Source organism: Oryx dammah, unplaced genomic scaffold, assembly GCF_014754425.2.
Source record: "Oryx dammah isolate SB20612 unplaced genomic scaffold, SCBI_Odam_1.1 HiC_scaffold_28, whole genome shotgun sequence".
NCBI classification, from domain to species: domain Eukaryota; kingdom Metazoa; phylum Chordata; class Mammalia; order Artiodactyla; family Bovidae; genus Oryx; species Oryx dammah.
Window position 1 is genome coordinate 68,626,634 of NW_024070212.1, and position 17,892 is coordinate 68,644,525.

The following is a 17,892-nucleotide window of genomic DNA, read 5'->3' on the forward strand; positions in this document are numbered from 1 at the left end:
TTTCTCGAATGCTAACCAAGGTTTTTTAAGCTACAATAAATATTGCTATGCTAAATATCTCCTATATTTTTATTTTCTGTTCATATATTTTTTTCTGGTATTTTAATTATCAATAATTTTCCTTGTTTTATATCTATCTCTGGCTCATCACAATTTAGTTTTTTTCAGGTTTATGGGTTTAGAGTCTGAGAGTATGGAATAGAAATTGAAAACTGAAATTTTCACAAAAGTTTTTTTACTAACAGAAATATATGTAGCTTCCTAAATTTTAGAAAGCAAATGCATTTACAGGGGAAAAATAGCATGTCCTGATTACAAGTGAGTCTTGATTTCTTGCTCCAAATTGTATTTTATGTCATTTGAAATGAAAATGCAATGTTTCAAAGAATTGAATGTATTTATATTAATTTATAAACCAGCTAAATTTCATTTTCCAGAAGAGATGGAATATTTTGACTATTCTAATAACACTCCTCTTTAAAGTACATTTTATCTGTGGTGCACAATTATAGCAAGTCTTCTTCAAAACAAGATAAATTCAGTAAATTTACTAGCTAAACTTAAAAAGTATTTTAAAATATAATTACTATATATGTTATGGATTTCAGTCTTATGCAGATATTCTACACTGCAAATAGTTTGCTACCATGATATATATAAAATATTGCTAACTATAATCCTTATATTTTGATTTTCAAAAAAACTTTGTTTTTCTTCTTTATATGATTTTTTTTTATACAGAATCTTATCAGCTCTTGTAAAAAGTCTAGAATCTATTATCCAGCATTCCACTTGTTTATAATATCATAACTAATGTTTATAAAATAGGTTACTGCAACACAGATCATCAAAACTAATATTATATTTTCATACACTTTTAACTTAAAATTATGTATCTGTATTTCTAGCATTCAAAGTTCCAGGGAGTAATTGTGATGTCTAAAGGTCGTTGACACAGTTAACAAAGAATTTATTTGAAAAATACTTAAATATTTTTATATATACTTTTTTTTTTTTTTACTTTTCAACTTTTAACTTAGGTATTCATCAGTCATAACCACTTACACTTTGATTATGTGTATTTTCCACCAACTTTTTAAATGGAAAAATTTCATAAAAATGAAATTTATAATTGATGTAATATTTATTATATAAAACCATGGTTTTTATAATTATCTGATTTAAAACATGATTTTTTAAATTTATAATGTATGATAACTAAAAAGTTAGTATTGCAATCAATAGAAACTAGTGAAAGCTTACTGACAGTGGTACTGATATCTTTTTATATATACATAGACCCATGTAATATATATATTTTTAATGTGTTCTTTATTCTTTTTTAAAATTTTACTTTATTTTACTTTACAATACTGTATTGGTTTTGCCATACATTGACGTGAATCCGCCACGGGTGTACATGAGTTTGCAATCCTGAACCCCCTCTCTCATCGCCCTCCCCATATCATCTCTCTGCGTCATCCCAGTGCACCAGACCCAAGTATCCTGTATCCTGTATTGAACCTAGACTGGCAATTCATTTCTTACATGATAGTATACATGTTTCAATGCCATTCTCCCAAATTATCCCACCCTTTCCCTCTCCCACAGAGTCCAAAAGTCTGTTCTATACATCTGTGTCTCTTGCTGTCTCGCATACAGGGTTATCATTACCATGTTTCTAAATTCCATATATATGTGTTAGCATACTGTATTGGTGTTTTTCTTTCTGGCTTACTTCACTCTGTATAATCAGCTCCAGTTTCATCCACCTTGAAACATAATTGATTTACAATAATATGTTAGTTTCAGGTCTATAGCACAGTGCTTCAAATATATTCTTTTTTTGATTCTTTTCCCCCTTATGTTGATGCTGTCATTCACTCACTAAATCATGTCACACTTTTTGTGACCCCATGAACTACAGCATGCCATGCTTCCCCGTCCTTTACCATCTACCAGAGTTTGCTCAAACTCATGTCTATGAGTTGGTGATACTATCCTGACATCTTTTCCTCTGTCACCCTCTTCTCTTGCTCTTAATATTCTACAGCATCAGAGTCTTTTCCACATTATGTTGCCAGAATATTGGAGCTTCAGCTTCAGCATCAGTCCTTCCAATGAATATTCAGGGCTGATTTCCTTTAGGATTGACTGGTTTGATCTCCTTGCGGTCCAAGGGACTCTCAAGAGTATTTTCCAGCACCACAGTTCGAAAGAATCAATTCTTTGGTGCTCAACCTTCTTTATGGTCCAACTCTCACATTCATACATGACTACTGGAAAAATTGTAGCTCTAGCTATGTGAACCTTGGTTGGCAAAGTGATATCTCTGCATTTTATTTTATTATTATTATTTCTTTATATATCTGCATTTTAATATGCTGTCTAGGTTTGTCATAAGTTTTCTTCCAAGGAGCAAGCTGGTTTTTAATTTCATGGCTGTAGTTACTGTCTGAAGTAATTTTGGAGCCCATGAAAATAAAGTCTGCCACTATTCCACTGTTCCCCCCTTATAGTTTAGTAGAAAATATTGAGTATAGTACCCTGTGCTATACAGTAGGTCCTTGTTGATTATCTATTTTAGAGTAATGTTTATATGTTAATTCCAACATCCCAATTTATCCCTCGCCCACCCTTTTCCTCTTTGTTAATCATAAGTTTGTCTTCTGTATCTTTTGGTGTGTTTCTGTTTTGTAAATAAGTTCATTTGATATTGATTACTTTTTAATTACAGAGCTTCTTTGAAACTGTAACTAGATCCAGATGCTTTCTCTATTGTATATCTATACTTAAATTTGCCTTTTGAACATAATTGACATTAATATTATACACATTTGAACTTACTAATATTATTGTTTGAACTTTATATACACATTGTATGTATGTTTAAAAAATAATTTTAAAATTATTAAAGTCTAAAAGGAACTGAAGACGACTTCTTAAATTTTCGTATTTAAAATTAGCACTTGTTACATAGGCGTTTAACTTGGTAGAGTAGGAGCTATCAATTGTAGTACCTACTGAGGTAAGTTGATATATAGCATTATGTTAGTTTCAGGTATAAAAATAATGATTTAATATTTGTATATATTGAAAAATTATCATAATAATAAGTCCAGTTAATATCTATCACCATACCATTCAAAATATTTTTTGTTTTTGGAGAAAACTTTTAGGGTGTACTCTATTAACAACTTTCAAAGTAAAACAGTATTATTAACTGTAATCGCCATGCTGTATATTATTCCTGTGACTTATTTATTTCATAAATGGAAATTAGTGCCTTTTGAACCCTTTACTCTATTTGCCAAACTTGTACTATCCACCTATGGGGACACCAATCTTATCTGTATTTATGAGCCAGTTTTTTTTTTTTTTCATTTTTACTTTTTTTTTTAAGACTCCATGTATAACTAAGATCATACAGTATTTGTCTTTCTCTGACTTATTTCACTTGCCATAATAGCTTCAAGTTCCTTTCTTGTTCTCACAAATGACAAATTTCATTCATTTTTATGGCTGAATGATATTCCATTGTACCACACACACATACATCCCACATCTTCTTTATCCATTCATTCATCACAAGACACATAGGCTGTTTCCATGTCTTTGCTCTTATAAATAATGCTACAGTGAAAAAGGTGGGGGGGGTCTAGATATTTTTTCAAGATAGTGTTTCTGTTTCTCTAGAGAAGTACCTTGAGGTAAAATTGCTAGATCATATGGTTTTTCTATGTTTAGTGTTTTTGAGGAACCTCCCTACTCTTTTCCAGAGTGATTGTAGCAATTTACATTTCTACAAACAGTGCACAAGGATTCCCTTTTCTCCACGTCCTTGCCAACCCTGGTTATTTCCTTTGTGATAACAGTTTTGATGGGTGTGAGGTGATACCACTTTCTGTCTTTGATTTGGATTTCCCTGGTGATTGGTGATGTTGAGCATCTTTTCATATACTTGTTAGCCAACTCTATGTCTTCTTTGGAAAAATATCTATTCAAATCTTCTACTCATTTTTTATTGGAATTATTTTTTGCTGCCAAGCTGTATGATTATGTATGTTGACTGTTAATCCCTCATCAGATATATGATTTGCAAATATCCAATAGGTTGTCTTTTCATTTTGTTGATGGTTTTCTTTGCTGTACAGAATATTTTTAATTTGATGTATTTCCCTTTTTTAATTTTTTTGCTTTTTTTGTCTTTGCTTTCGGTGTTCAGTTCGTTTCAGTCGCTCAGTCGTGTCTGATGCTTTGCAACCCCATGGACTGCTGTGTGCCAGGCTTCCCTGTCCATCACCAACTCCTGGAGCTTGCTCAAGCTCATTTCCATTGAGTCAGTGATGCCATCCAACCATCTTATCCTCTGTCTTTTGATGTTAGATCTGAATATTATCACCAAGACCAGTGTCAAGGAGTCTGCCTCTTATGTTTTCTTCAAGGAGTTATATGATTTCAGGTATTACTTTTAAGACTCTAATCCATTTTCAGTTTATTTTTGTGTATAATGTAAAATACTGCTCAAGTTTCATTCTTTGGCTTGTGTCTGTGCAGTTTTCTCATCACTATATAGTGAAGAGACTTTTTTCTCATTGTATATTATTTTGTTCTTTGTTCTAAGCCAATTGACTATATATGAATGGTTTTGTTTCTGCACTATCTACTCTGTTCCATGGATCTATATGTTTGTTTTTAATGCCAGTACTATACTGTTTTCATTACTATAGCTTTGTAATACAGTTTGAATTAGGGAGTATGATGGCTTCAACTTTTTTCTTTTCTCTCAATACTTTTTGGCTATTTGGGGTCTTTTGTGGTTTCATCCAGATATTAGGATCTGTGAAAAATGCCATTGGAATTTTGATAAGGTTTATATTGCACCAATCTACTGGACATGAATTTGAGCAAGCTCCAGGAGTTGATGATAGACAGGAAAGCCTGGCATGCTGCAGTCCATGGGGTCCCAAAGAGCTGGACATGACTGATCGACTGAACTGAACTGATACTGAACTGTAGATAACACTCAGTATGGATATCTACATGGACATTTTAACATTATTAATTCTTACACTCCACGATCACAGAATATCTTTCTTGTCTTCTTCAATTCTGTCATTAATGTGTTTACTTTTTAGTGGATAGGGTTTTTACTTCCTCAGTAATATTTATTCCTATGTATTTTATTCATTTGAGACAATTATAAATGGGATTGATTCTGTTTCTGGTAAGTTACTATTAATGTGCAAAAATGCATCAGATTTTTATGTATTGAGTTTGTATCCTATAATGTTACTGATACTTTAATTAACTTTAACAGTTTGTGGTGTTGTGTGTGTGTTAAATCCTCATGATTTTCTATATGTAATATGTTGTCATTTGCAGATGGTGACAGTTTTCCTTCTTTTTTTTTTTCCAATTTTAATACCTTTTACCTCTTATTCTTGCATCAGTGTTCTGATTAAGACTTCCAAAAGTATGATGAGTAAAAGTGCTAAGAGTGGGCATCCTTGTGTTGTTTCTATTCTGGAGGGAAAAGCTTTCAACTTTTCAACATTGAGTATGATGTTAGCTGTGAGCTTGTAGCTTATGGTCTTTATTATGTTGAAGTATGTTCTGTCTATACCAAGTTTGAGAGTTTTTATCATAAACTGATGTTGAATTTTGTCAAATGTGTTTTCTGCATCTATTGAGATGATCATATAATTTGTATTGTTCAGTTTGTTAATGTGGTATATCACATGGACTGATTCGTGGATGTTGAACCATCCTTGCTTCTCTGGAATAAATCTCACCTAATATGGTATACAATCCTTTTAAAGTATTGTTCAGTTCTGTTTGATAATTTTTTGTTGAGTATTTATATATATATATATATGTTTATCAGGGATATTGATGTATATTACATTTTTCTGTAATATCTTGTTTTATTTAAGGTGGTACAGTCATGCTGGCCTCATAAAATGAGTTTCAGAACGTTCCATTATCTTCTATACTTTGGAAGAATTTGAGAAGAATTTATATTAATTCTTCATTGAATGTTTAAGGATTCACCTCAATCATTTTACTTTTATTCTACATTTGTCTTTATGTAAAAAGTGGCTTTCCTGTGAACAACAACATATAGTTGAACTACTTTCTGATCCACTCTTAAGTTTGCGCCACTCTGTCTTTTTTTGATGCTTACAGTATTGATATTTAAAGTGATTAATTACATAGTTGGATTAATATCTATATTTGTTAATCTATCTATTTGTTGTTTTTGGTACACAAAAAGCCTTCTTCTTTTCTGCCTTTTATGATTTTCAATAGAACATTGTATATGATTCTGTTTTCTATCTTTTCTTAGCATATCCATTTTACTTAAAAAATTTTTTTAAACCATTTCCCTAGAGATATCAAAAATTCCAATCCACTCTCAATTAACACTATACTACTTCATCTATGGCATAAATATCTTATAAATATATACCTAATTCCTCTGTCCTGTTCCTTGTATCCTTACTGTTATTCATTTCATTTATACATAAACATAGTTACTGATACAAAAATGTGCAGTTGACTTTTTAACAACATGAGTATGAACTGTTGGGTCCATTTCTATGCTTTTTTTTTTCAATAAACATTCAGTTCAGTTCAGTCGCTCAGTCACGTCTGACTCTTTGCGACCTTGTAAATCGCAGCACTCCAGGCCTCCCTGTCCATCACCATGTCCCGGAGTTCACTCAAACTCACGTCCATCGAGTTGGTGATGCCATCCAGCCATTTCATCCTCTGTTGTCCCCTTTTCCTCCTGCCCCCAATCTCTCCCAGCATCAGAGTCTTTTCCAATGAGTCCAGTCTTCACATGAGGTGGCCAAAGTACTGGAATTTCAGCTTTAGCATCATTCCTTCCAAAGAACACCCAGGGCTGATCTCCTTTAGAATGGACTGGTTGGATCTCCTTGCAGTCCAAGGGACTCTCAAGAGTCTTCTCCAACACCACACTTCAAAAGCATCCATTCTTTGGCACTCAGCCTTCTTCACAGTCCAACTCTCACATCCATACATGACCACTAGAAAAACCATAGCCTTGACTAGATGGACCCTTGTTGGCAAAGTAATGTCTCTGATTTTCTATATTTACACAATCTGTGGTTGATTGAAACTGGACATGGAACAACAGACTGGTTCCAAATAGGAAAAGGAGTATGTCAAGGTGGTATATTGTCACCCTGCTTGTTTAACTTATATGCAGGGTACATCATGAGAAACACTGGGCTGGAGGAAGTACAAGCTGGAATCAAGATTGCCAGGAGAAATATCAGTAATCTCAGATATGCAGATGACACCACCCTTATGGCAGAAAGTGCAGAAGAACTAAAGAGCCTCTTGATGAAAGTGAAAGAGGAGAGTGAAAAAGTTGGCTTAAAACTCAACATTCAGAAAACTAAGATCATGCCATCCAGTCCCATCACTTCATGGCAAATAGATGGGGAAACAGTGGCTGACTTTATTTTTCTGGGCTCCAAAATCACTGCAGATGGTGATTGCAGCCATGAAATTAAAAGACACTAACTCCTTGGAAGGAAAGTTATGACCAACCTAGACAGCATATTCAAAAGCAGAGACATTACTTTGCCAACAAAAGTCCATCTAGTCAAGGCTATGATTTTTCCAGTGGTCATGTATGGATATGAGTGTTGGACTATAAAGAAAGCTGAGTGCTGAAGAATTGATGCTTTTGAACTGTGGTGTTGGAGAAGACTCTTGAGAGTCCCCTGGACTGCAAGGAGATCCAACCAGTCCATCCTAAAGGAGATCAGTCCTGGGTGTTCATTGGAAGGACTGATGTTGAAGCTGAAACTCCAGTACTTTGGCCACCTGATGCAAAGAGCTGACTCATTTGAAAAGACCTTGATGCTTGGAAAGATTGAGGGCAAGAGGAGAAGCAGACGACAGAGGATGAGATAAATGGATGGCATCACCGACTCAATGGACATGGGTTTGAGTGGACTCTGGGAGTTGGTGATGGACAGGGGTCCTGGCGTGCTGCAATTTATGGGGTCTCAAAAAGTCGGACATGACTGAGTGACTGAACTGAATGGAACTGAAGCCAAAGATGCAGATGCTCGGATAGTTGTGTGGAGGGCTGATTTTGTGACTTGAGCATTCATGGATTTTGTTATCTGTGGTGGATTTTGGAACCAATTCTCTGTGGCTACTGAGAGACAAATGACTTTTAACTGTGTGAGTGTTTTCACCCCTACCTCCAGCCGTGTTGTAGAAGCATCAACTGTACATAGGTATGAGTATATAATCAAATACATTTTTACTATTAATATTTGAATGAACTTTTATCTGTTATATATACTAAAATAAGAAAAATAAGAGATTCTTATTTTACCTTCAGTTGTTCCTGCCCCAGAGTATTTTTTTTTTTTTTTAACATAGATCTGAGCTTCTGAACTGTATTATTTTCTTTGTCTCTAAAGAACCAGTCTTTTAAGGCAGGTCTGCTGACAAGAATTTTCTTGTTTTTGTCTGTGATTCTTTTTTTTCCTCATCTGCTTTTTTAGAATAATTTCACAAGGTATAGATTTTTTTTCCTCTCAACACTTTACTGCACTATCCTCTTGTTAGCCTGGTTTCTTAGGGAAAGTTAGATAAAATTCTTATTTTTTCCTTTCTGTGAACAAAGGGTTTTCTTCCTATGGCATCTTTCACATTTCTTTTTGTATCCTTAATGAAATTTAAAAATGATATGTCTAGTTATACACACATCTATATATTGATCTCTTTCTTGCTTGGCGTTTTCTGCTTCCTTGTCATTGGGTTGTATCCAACATTAATTTACATAAATTCACCAGTATTATTTCTTCAGTATTTTTTTATGTTCCTTTCTCCTTTAGCACTTTCTTCTCATTCTGGTATTTCATGTATGCGTATTGAATGCTTTCTGTAATTACCCCACAGTTTTGGGTTAGTCTGGTCTGCTTTTTTCAGTCTTTGTTTTGTTTGCTTTTCAGTTTCTGAAGTTTCTATTGACAAATTTTCAAGCTCAGAGATTCTCTCATAAGCCACTCAGCCATATCCCATCTACTAAATGAGCCCTTAAAAGGCATCTATCAATTCTGTGATAGTATTTTGTATCTCTAGCATCTCTGTATTATTTTTATCTCTCTGCCTTATACTATCCATCTGTTCTTGTTTATGATCTACTTTTTGTTCATTCAATTGATTAGCATGTAAATCTTACATGTTTTAAATTTCTAGTCTGGTATTTTCAACATCTTTGCCAAGGCTGATTATGGTTCTTATGTGTTTTTGTCTTTTAGTATAGTATATCTTGCAATTTTTTTGTTGAAAGACAGACATGATGTACTTGTGAAAGGAACTCGTAAAATAATGCTATTGTGTAGTGATGAGGTGTGGGTAGAAAGAATATTCTACAGTTATATCATTAAGTCTTAGTCCTTCAGTAAGCCTGTGCCATTGGGTTGTGGATTTCACAAGTATTTCTTAGTTTTCCTACCTCTTAGGTGGGCAAGAGGGTAAGAGTGGTCTAGAGTTGAATATTCCCCTTCCTCTAAATGGAATGCTAGAGGGGGATGGAATTGAGTATTTTTCTTCTTCCATGAGACTTTAATAAAACCTCAATCATGTAAGGTCCATTCAACAGTTTTCTTTGAGGACAGGCCTTATTAAAAGCAGAATGCTCTGGTGTATTTGAGAATTATTTATTTCCTCCCCATTTTTGAAAGCATAAATGGATTTTTGTCCAGTGTTCACTTTCAGGATGTGTGAGAGCTCCTAGGTATTAATCTCACAAAAGCAAGTAGGGTTCCCCTCATTGACTCCTGGAGTTTTTAATCTCCTGTCAGTACAGTTCAGTCGTTCAGTCACGTCTGACTCTTTGCAACCCCATGAACCACAGCACGCTAGGCCTCCCTGTCCATCACCAACTTCTTGAGTCCTCCCAAACCCATGTCCATTGAGTCGGTGATGTCATCCAACCATCTCATCCTCTGTTATCCCCTTCTCTTTCTGCCCTCAGTCTTTCCAAGCATCAGGGTCTTTTCAAATGAGTCAGCTCTTCACGTTAGGTGGCCAAAGTATTGGAGTTTCAGCTTCAACATCAGTCCTTCCAGTGAACACCCAGGACTGATCTCTTTTAAGATGGACTGGCTGGATCTCCTTGCAGTCCAAGGGACTCTCAAGAGTCTTCTCCAACACCACAGTTCAAAAGCATAAATTCTTTGCTGCTCAGCTTTCTTTATAGTCCAACACTCACATCCATACATGACCACTGGAAAAACCATAGCCTGGACTAGATGGACCTTTGTTGGCAAAGTAATGTCTCTGCTTTTGAATATGCTGTCTAGGTTGGTCATAACTTTCCTTCCAAGGAGTAAGTGTCTTTTAATTTCATGGCTGCAATCACCATCTGCAGTGACTTTGGAGCCCAGAAAAATAAAGTCAGTTACTGTTTCCCCATCTATTTGCCATGAAGTGATGGGACTGGATGCCATGATCTTAGTTTTCTGAATGTTGATTTTTAACCGAACTTTTTCACTCTCCTCTTTCACTTTCATTAAGAGGCTCTTTAGTTCTTCCTCACTTTCTGCCATAAGGGTGATGTCATCTGCATATCTGAGGTTATTGATATATCTCCCAGCAATCTTGATTCCAGCTTGTGCTTCCACCAGGCCAGCATTTCACATGATGTACTCTGCATTTAAGTTAAATCGGGTGACAATATACCGCTTTGACATACTCCTTTTTCTATCTGGAACTAGTCTGTTGTTCCATGTCCAAGAGAACATTTCATGCAAAGATGGGCTCAATAAAGGACAGAAATGACATAGACCTAACAGAAGCAGAAGATACTAAGAAGAGGTGGCAAGAATACACGGAAGAACTGAACAAAAAAGATCTTCATGACCCAGATAATCATGATATGTGATCACTCACACTTACCTAGGACCAGACATCCTGGAATGTGAAGTCAAGTCGGCCTTAGGAATCATGACTACAAACAAAGCAGTGGAGATGATGGAATTCCAGTTGAGCTATTTCAGATCCTAAAAGATGATGCTGTGAAAGTGCTGCACTCAGTATGTCAGCAAATTTAGAAAACTCAGCAGTGGCCACAGGACTGGAAAAGGTCAGTAGTCACTCCAATCCCAAAAAAAGGCAATACTAAAGAATGCTCAGACTACCTCACAGTTGCACTCATCTCACATGCTAGTAAAGAAATGCTCAAAATTCTCCAAGCCAGCCTTCAGCAATTCTTGAACCGTGAACTTGCAGATGTTCAAGCTGGTTTTAGAAAAGGCAGAGGAACCAGAGATCAAATTGCCAACATCCACTGGATCATCGAAAAGGCAAGCGAGTTCCAGAAAAACAGGTATTTGTGCTTTATTGACTATGCCAAAGCCTTTGACTGGATCATAATAAACTGTGGAAAATTCTGAAGGAGATGGGAATACCAGACCACCTGACCTACCTATTAAGAAACCTGTATGCAGGTCAGGAAGCAACAGTTTGAATTGGACATGGAACAACAGTCTGGTTCCAAATAGTAAAAGGAGTACGTCGAGCCTGTGTAATGTCAATACAGAGCATGTTGTAACTTGTCAGTTATAGGTTTTCCTATTGGGAGACACTGTTTTCTCGAGAGACCTTTGTGGGTGAATTTCCACTCCCATAGGTTCTGAATCTCTATATCTGCCTACCTGTCTCTGATTTTGGGGGTATTGATTCTCCCTGTGACCTCCCTTCTTTGATGAATCTAAGAAGACTTGTTGATTTTTCAGTTAATTGTCCTGCTTTTACTTGCTAAGATGGTGTGACAACTTCCATGCTCCTTACATGATGGACTGAAAACTAGAAGTGCCCTCACTTACTTTTTGAATAGACATTTTGTCTTGAATTGTTAATTCAACTAGATATTTGCTTTATAAGTAATGTTCATCTTATAGTGCTTGCTATGTGCCAGACATTGTTCTAAAGCCTTTATGCAGACTCGTTTAGTCCTCATAACAATCATTTCCATCAAATACTGTTACTATCCACGTTTTATAGACGAGGAAATTGAGGCACATAATTTTGATACATATGAAACAGAAGATACTTAACTGAGAGCCTAAGGTCACCAAGCTCAGAACAACTTTTATTTTTGTCTTTATTTAACTCCCTTAAAGCTGGTTCAAACCATCAAAATAACTTCCTCTGAGCAATAGAATGTCAAAGAGTTAAAGCTGTGCAAGTTCAACATAAACCTTTAGAAGGCCTGACATATTCTGTTTATACTTTTTGGAGCCCTGATTCAACCATATAAAACCTTGCTTCCATGAATATACATGTGAGAAGATGACATCATGAGTACTGCTATAGTTAGAGAGGCCTTGGTATAGTGTGGTGAGAGAGACCCATACATCCCAGCATCCTAACAAAACCTACCTTCCTGCTGTCCTTGCCAGTGTTTCACATTTGTAAATTAGCCACCTTGGAGGTATTTGAATGAGTCCCACAAGATTGGCTCTCAGGTCAACATCACTTGGAAAAGAACTGCCATTTGACTGAGTCAACCCACAGACCTAAGAAAGAATAAATGTTGATTTTTTTTTAAACACAGTAGGTTTTGGGGTGCCTTATTACATAGTGGAAATATATGAAAAAATGTGCACTTTAAAAAAAGACATTGGATATTGGTTGTAGAGAAGTCAAACTGAAGGATTTCAAAGAATTAACGTATTTTAATCTAAATCAGCTAAACGCATTAGGAATCTTTACTTTCAGGTTTATTGTGATATAATTGATATATAACATTGTACAAGTTTAATATATACAATATGATAATTTGATACACATATACATATACTTCATGGGAAATAGATGGGAAACAGTGGAAACAGTGTCAGACTTTATTTTGGGGGGCTCCAAAATCACTGTAGATGGTGACTGCAGCCAAGAAATTAAAAGATGCTTACTCCTTGGAAGAAAAGTTATGACCATCCTAGATAGCATATTCAAAAGCAGAGATATTACTTGGCTGACTAAGGTCCGTCTAGTCAAGGCTATGGTTTTTCCACTAGTCATGTATGGATGTGAGAGTTGGACTGTGAAGAAGGCTGAGTGCCGAAGAATTGATGCATTTGAACTGTGGTGTTGGAGAAGACTCTTGAGAGTCCCTTGGACTGCAAGGAGATCCAACCAGTCCATTCTGAAGGAGATCAGCCCTGGGATTTCTTTGGAAGGAATGATGCTAAAGCTGAAACTCCAGTACTTTGGCCACCTCATGCGAAGAGTTGACTCATTGGAAAAGACTCTGATGCTGGGAGGGATTGGGGGCAGGAGGAGAAGGGGATGACAGAGGATGAGATGGCTGGATGGCATCACTGACTCAATGGACGAGAGTCTGAGTGAACTCCGGGAGTTGGTGATGGACAGGGAGGCCTGACGTGCTGCGATTCATGGGGTCGCAAAGAGTCGCACATGACTGAGTGACTGAACTGAATTGAACTGATACATTGCAAAGTGATTACCATGGTAAGGTTCGTTAACACACCTATCACGTCAGTACCTGTTTTTTTTTTTTTTTTTGTTTGTTTGCTTGTTTATTGTGTGTGAGGACATTTAGGACCTACTCTCTGACTGTTAAGTATACAGTATAGTATTTTTAACTATAGTTATCGTGTTGTAGGCTTCCCAGGTGGTACTGGTGGTAAAGAACCTGCTTGCCATTGCAGGAGGCATAAGAGACAGGAGTTTGATCCTTAGGTCAGGAAGATCCTCTAAAGGAGGGCCTGACAACCCACTCAAGTATTCTTGCCTGGAGAGTCCCTGTGGACACAGGAGCCTGGAGGGGGACAATATACAGGGTCACAGAGTCAGACAGGACTGAAGTAACCTAACACGCCCTTGTGGTGTTCTACATTGTATCCCCCAAACTTGTTCATTTTATAACTGGAGTTTTGTTCCCTTTGTCTAACATCTTCCCATTTCTCGCACCCCATTTTGGCCACAACTGGCAACCACCAATTTAATTTCTATTTGAATAAAGTTCAACTGTTTTAGATTCTACATTAAGCAAGATAATATAGTATTTGTCTTTCCCTGTTGACTTATTTCACTTAATATAAAGTCCTCAAGTTTCATTTATGTTGTAGAAAATGGATAAGGAGGGGCTAGGGATAAATTGGGAGATTTAGACTGACATAAACACACTACTGCGTATAAAATAGGTAACTAAGAACCTGCACGGGGAGCTCTACTCAAGACTCTAATGGCTTATATGGGAAAAGAATCTTAAAAAAATGGGTGGTTATATGTATTTGTGTAACTGATGCAGTTTTCTGTATACCGATAATACAACATTGTAAATCAGCTATACTCCAATAAAAATTTAAGAAAAACTCAAAAATGCTTTGGGATGGAAGATTCTTAAGGTTAAGATTTCTAAGATTCTTACTCTTAGAAAATATTATTTTCAGACACGTTTATTTGAGAAAAACTTGCAAAATTTCTCATTTTTCTTAGATGTTTCATGGAACCATCATAGAAGAGCTAACCAATCACAGAGAATGGAGTCACTATAATGAAAATATAATAGAAGATCAAAAAGATTTTGTTTTTGTGAAGTTCAGTGGTCTTCATTTAAAATCTATGGAAAATCTTCAATCTTGTATCTCTCTTAGAGTATGCATCTTCTCAAACAATTTTATTACAGATATTCGTCCACTTCAGAGTTGTATGAAATTAATCAAACTTGATCTCCATGGAAATCAGGTAAGCAATAGTCATTTCACTTGTTTGCATATAAATGAAGCTGATATCTAATAAGCTCTTAGGTTATCTATACACAGTATTTCTCCCAGGTAGTCTTTTGTGTGAAATATAAACAATTAGGAACTAAATAAAAAATAAATAAAAAAAATAAACACAAATATAAGCAAACACTTAAATTAACCATTTAATAAACATTTTAAATATAATCAAACATTTGTAATTTAAAATATGTAAACCCAACAGTGTGTGATTTGGTTTATTTTGCTTCTTAAATCCATAGTCTTAAGATCACTTCTTGACTGCTTACTTTTTTTAATGATATGTACTAGACATACAGCATTATATTAATTTCAAGTATACAACATAATGATTCAGCATTTGTTTATATTGCAAAATGATCACAATAAGTCAAGTTAGCATCCTTCCCTAAAAAATTAAAAATTTTCCCCCGTGATGAGAACTTTTATTATTATTATCTATTTTCTTAACAACTTGCAAATATATAATCCTATAGTATTAACTATACTCACCCTGCTAATATTATTGAATATATCCCCAGGACTCATTTATCTTATAACTGAAAATTTGTATCTTTTTTAGCACCTTCTCATTTCCCCCACCACCTCTGCCTCTGAATCACTGATACGTTCTCTGTAAGAGTTTGTTTTTTTTGTTTTTTCAGATTCCATCTGAGTGAGATCACATGGTACTTGTTTTTCTCTCTTACTTCATTTAGTGTAATACCCTGAAAGTACCCATTATTTCAAATGGTGTTTTCATTCTTTTTTTGTGAGTCAATAATATTACACTGGATGTGTATATCACATTTTCTTTACTTACTCTTCCATAGGCAGCAGCAGACAGACATTTTGGTTGCTTTCATGTCTTGGCTATTATAAATAATACTGCAGTGAACGTGGGAGTGTATGTGTCTATTTGAGCTAGTATTTTCACTTCCTTGTAATACATTTCCAGAAATAGAATTGCTGGGTCATTTGGAAGCTTTACTTTGAATTTTTTGAGGAACCCCTGCTGTTTACCTAGTGACTACACCCATTTACAATCCTCCAAACACTGCACAGGTTCCCTGTTCTCCACATCCTTGCCAACACTTTATTTTTTGTCTTTTTGATAATAGCTATTCTCACAGGCATGAGAATGGTCCCGTGGTTTCAATATGCATTTCCCTGATGATTGGTGATGCTGAGTAACTTTTGAGGTACCTGCTGGCCACCGGTATGTCTTATTTGGAAAAAACATTGTCTTAGATCCTCTGCCTATTTTTCAGTTGGATTTTTTTTTCCTATTGTTGTATGAGTTTTTTATAGTTTTTTGATGTTAGCCTCATCTCAGATGTGATTTGCAAATACTTTCGCCCATTCAGTAGGTTCCCTTTTCTTTTTATTAATGGTTTCCTTTATGTGCAGAAGCTTTTTAGTTTGACATCATTTCACTGTGTTCAGTTTTGAGTTTTTTGCCTTTACTTTTGGTGTCAAATTGAAAAAACTATTGCCAAGACCCATACCAAGGTGCTTACCACCAGTGTTTTCTTCTAGGAATTTTATGGTTTCAGATTGTGCCTTCAAGTCTTTAATCCATGTTGAGTTTACTTTTCTGTACAGCATAAGATAGTGGTCAAATTTCATTCTTTCACATGTGTATGTCCCGTTTTTCCAACACAATTTATTGAAGAAAATGCTTTTTTTCTTAGTGTATGCTCTTGACTCCATTTTTGTAAATAAATTGATCTTTATTGTAAATCAGTTTTGTAAATCAGTGTGTGGGTTTATTCATGGGCTGTGTTTCTGTTTCATTGACCTTTTTTAAGAAAATGCCAGTACCATTCTGTTTCTTTCTTCTTCTTCTTCTTTTTTTTTTTTTTACTGTAGCTTTACATTATGCTTTGAATTCACGAAGTGTGACAGCGCCAGCTTCATTCTTTCTCAAAGTGTTTGGCTATTTGAGTGTTTTTTAGTTTCGTACAAATATTAGGATTATTTGTTCTATATATGTTAAAAATGCCACTGGAATTTTGGCATGGCTTTTGTTGAATCTCTAGGTTGCTTTGGGTAGTATAAATGTTATAACAGCATTAATTCTTACAATCCACAAGGACAGAATATCTTTCAGTTTACTTGTATTCAATTACTTTTCAATATATCTTATAATTTTCACTGTATATGCATATCTTTCACCTCATTGGTTAAATTTATTTCTAAATATTTTTACTACTTTGATATAATTATGAATGAGATTATTTTATTAATTTCCCTTTCCAATATTTAATAGCTCAGGCATAGACAGCATAACTTTGTGTATTGATTTTATATTCTGAAATGTTAGTTGATTTTGTTTATTCTGACAGTTATTTTCTGGAGTATTTAGGGTTTTCTGTATACAGGCATACTGTATTTTAGTAGGTATCACTTTATTGCACCTCACAAGTACTACATTTTTTACAAATTGAAGATTTGTGGCAATCCTACATTATCAGATGATGATTAACAATTTCTAGCAATAAAGTGTTGGAGTAGGCAATGACAACCACTCCAGTACTCTCGCCTGGAAAATCCCATGTTCGGAGGAGCCTGGTGGGCTGCAGTCCATGGGGTCTCTAAGTTGGACATGACTGAGCGACTTCACTTTCACTTTTCACTTTCATGCATTGGAGAAGGAAATGGCAACCCACTCCAGTGTTCTTGCCTGGAGAATCCCAGGGATGCCGGAGCCTGGTGGGCTGCTGTCTCTGGGGTCGCACAGTCGGACAGGATTGAAGTGACTTAGCAGCAGCAGCAGCAATAAAGTATATTTTATATCAGATGTATACTTTGATTTTTTTCTAGACATAATGCTATTTCACACTTAATGGACTGTAATATAGTGTAAACAATTTTAATATGCACTGGGAAACCAAAAAAAAAAAAGTCCTTCTGTATTGCAATATTTGCTATATTGCAGTATTCTGAAACCAAATGCACAGAATCTCTGAGGTGTGAATGTAGGTCGTTTAATTTGCAAAAAGTGACAGTTTTACTTTTTCCTTTCCAATTTAGATGCCTTTGTTCCTTCTTCTTGCCTAATTACTTTGACTAGGACTTCTAATTCCCAGTGCCATGTTGA

The 17,892-nt window shown here is 35.3% G+C and overlaps 1 protein-coding gene across 2 annotated transcripts in view; it reads left to right on the top strand.

Annotated features, from left to right (window-relative positions):
• Positions 1-17,892, top strand: part of LRRIQ3 (leucine rich repeats and IQ motif containing 3) — a 193,771-nt gene that overhangs the window by 5,858 nt on the left and 170,021 nt on the right. The window contains exons 2-3 of one of the 2 annotated variants that reach the window (XR_005719537.1): positions 14,524-14,772; positions 15,911-16,008. Coding sequence is in view for 1 of the 2 variants with exons in the window: in XM_040232559.1 (XP_040088493.1) it covers positions 14,524-14,772 (249 nt within the window). In the remaining variant the exon portion in view is untranslated. The remainder of the gene's footprint in view (positions 1-14,523; positions 14,773-15,910; positions 16,009-17,892) is intronic. The other variant, XM_040232559.1, reaches the window with a different exon arrangement.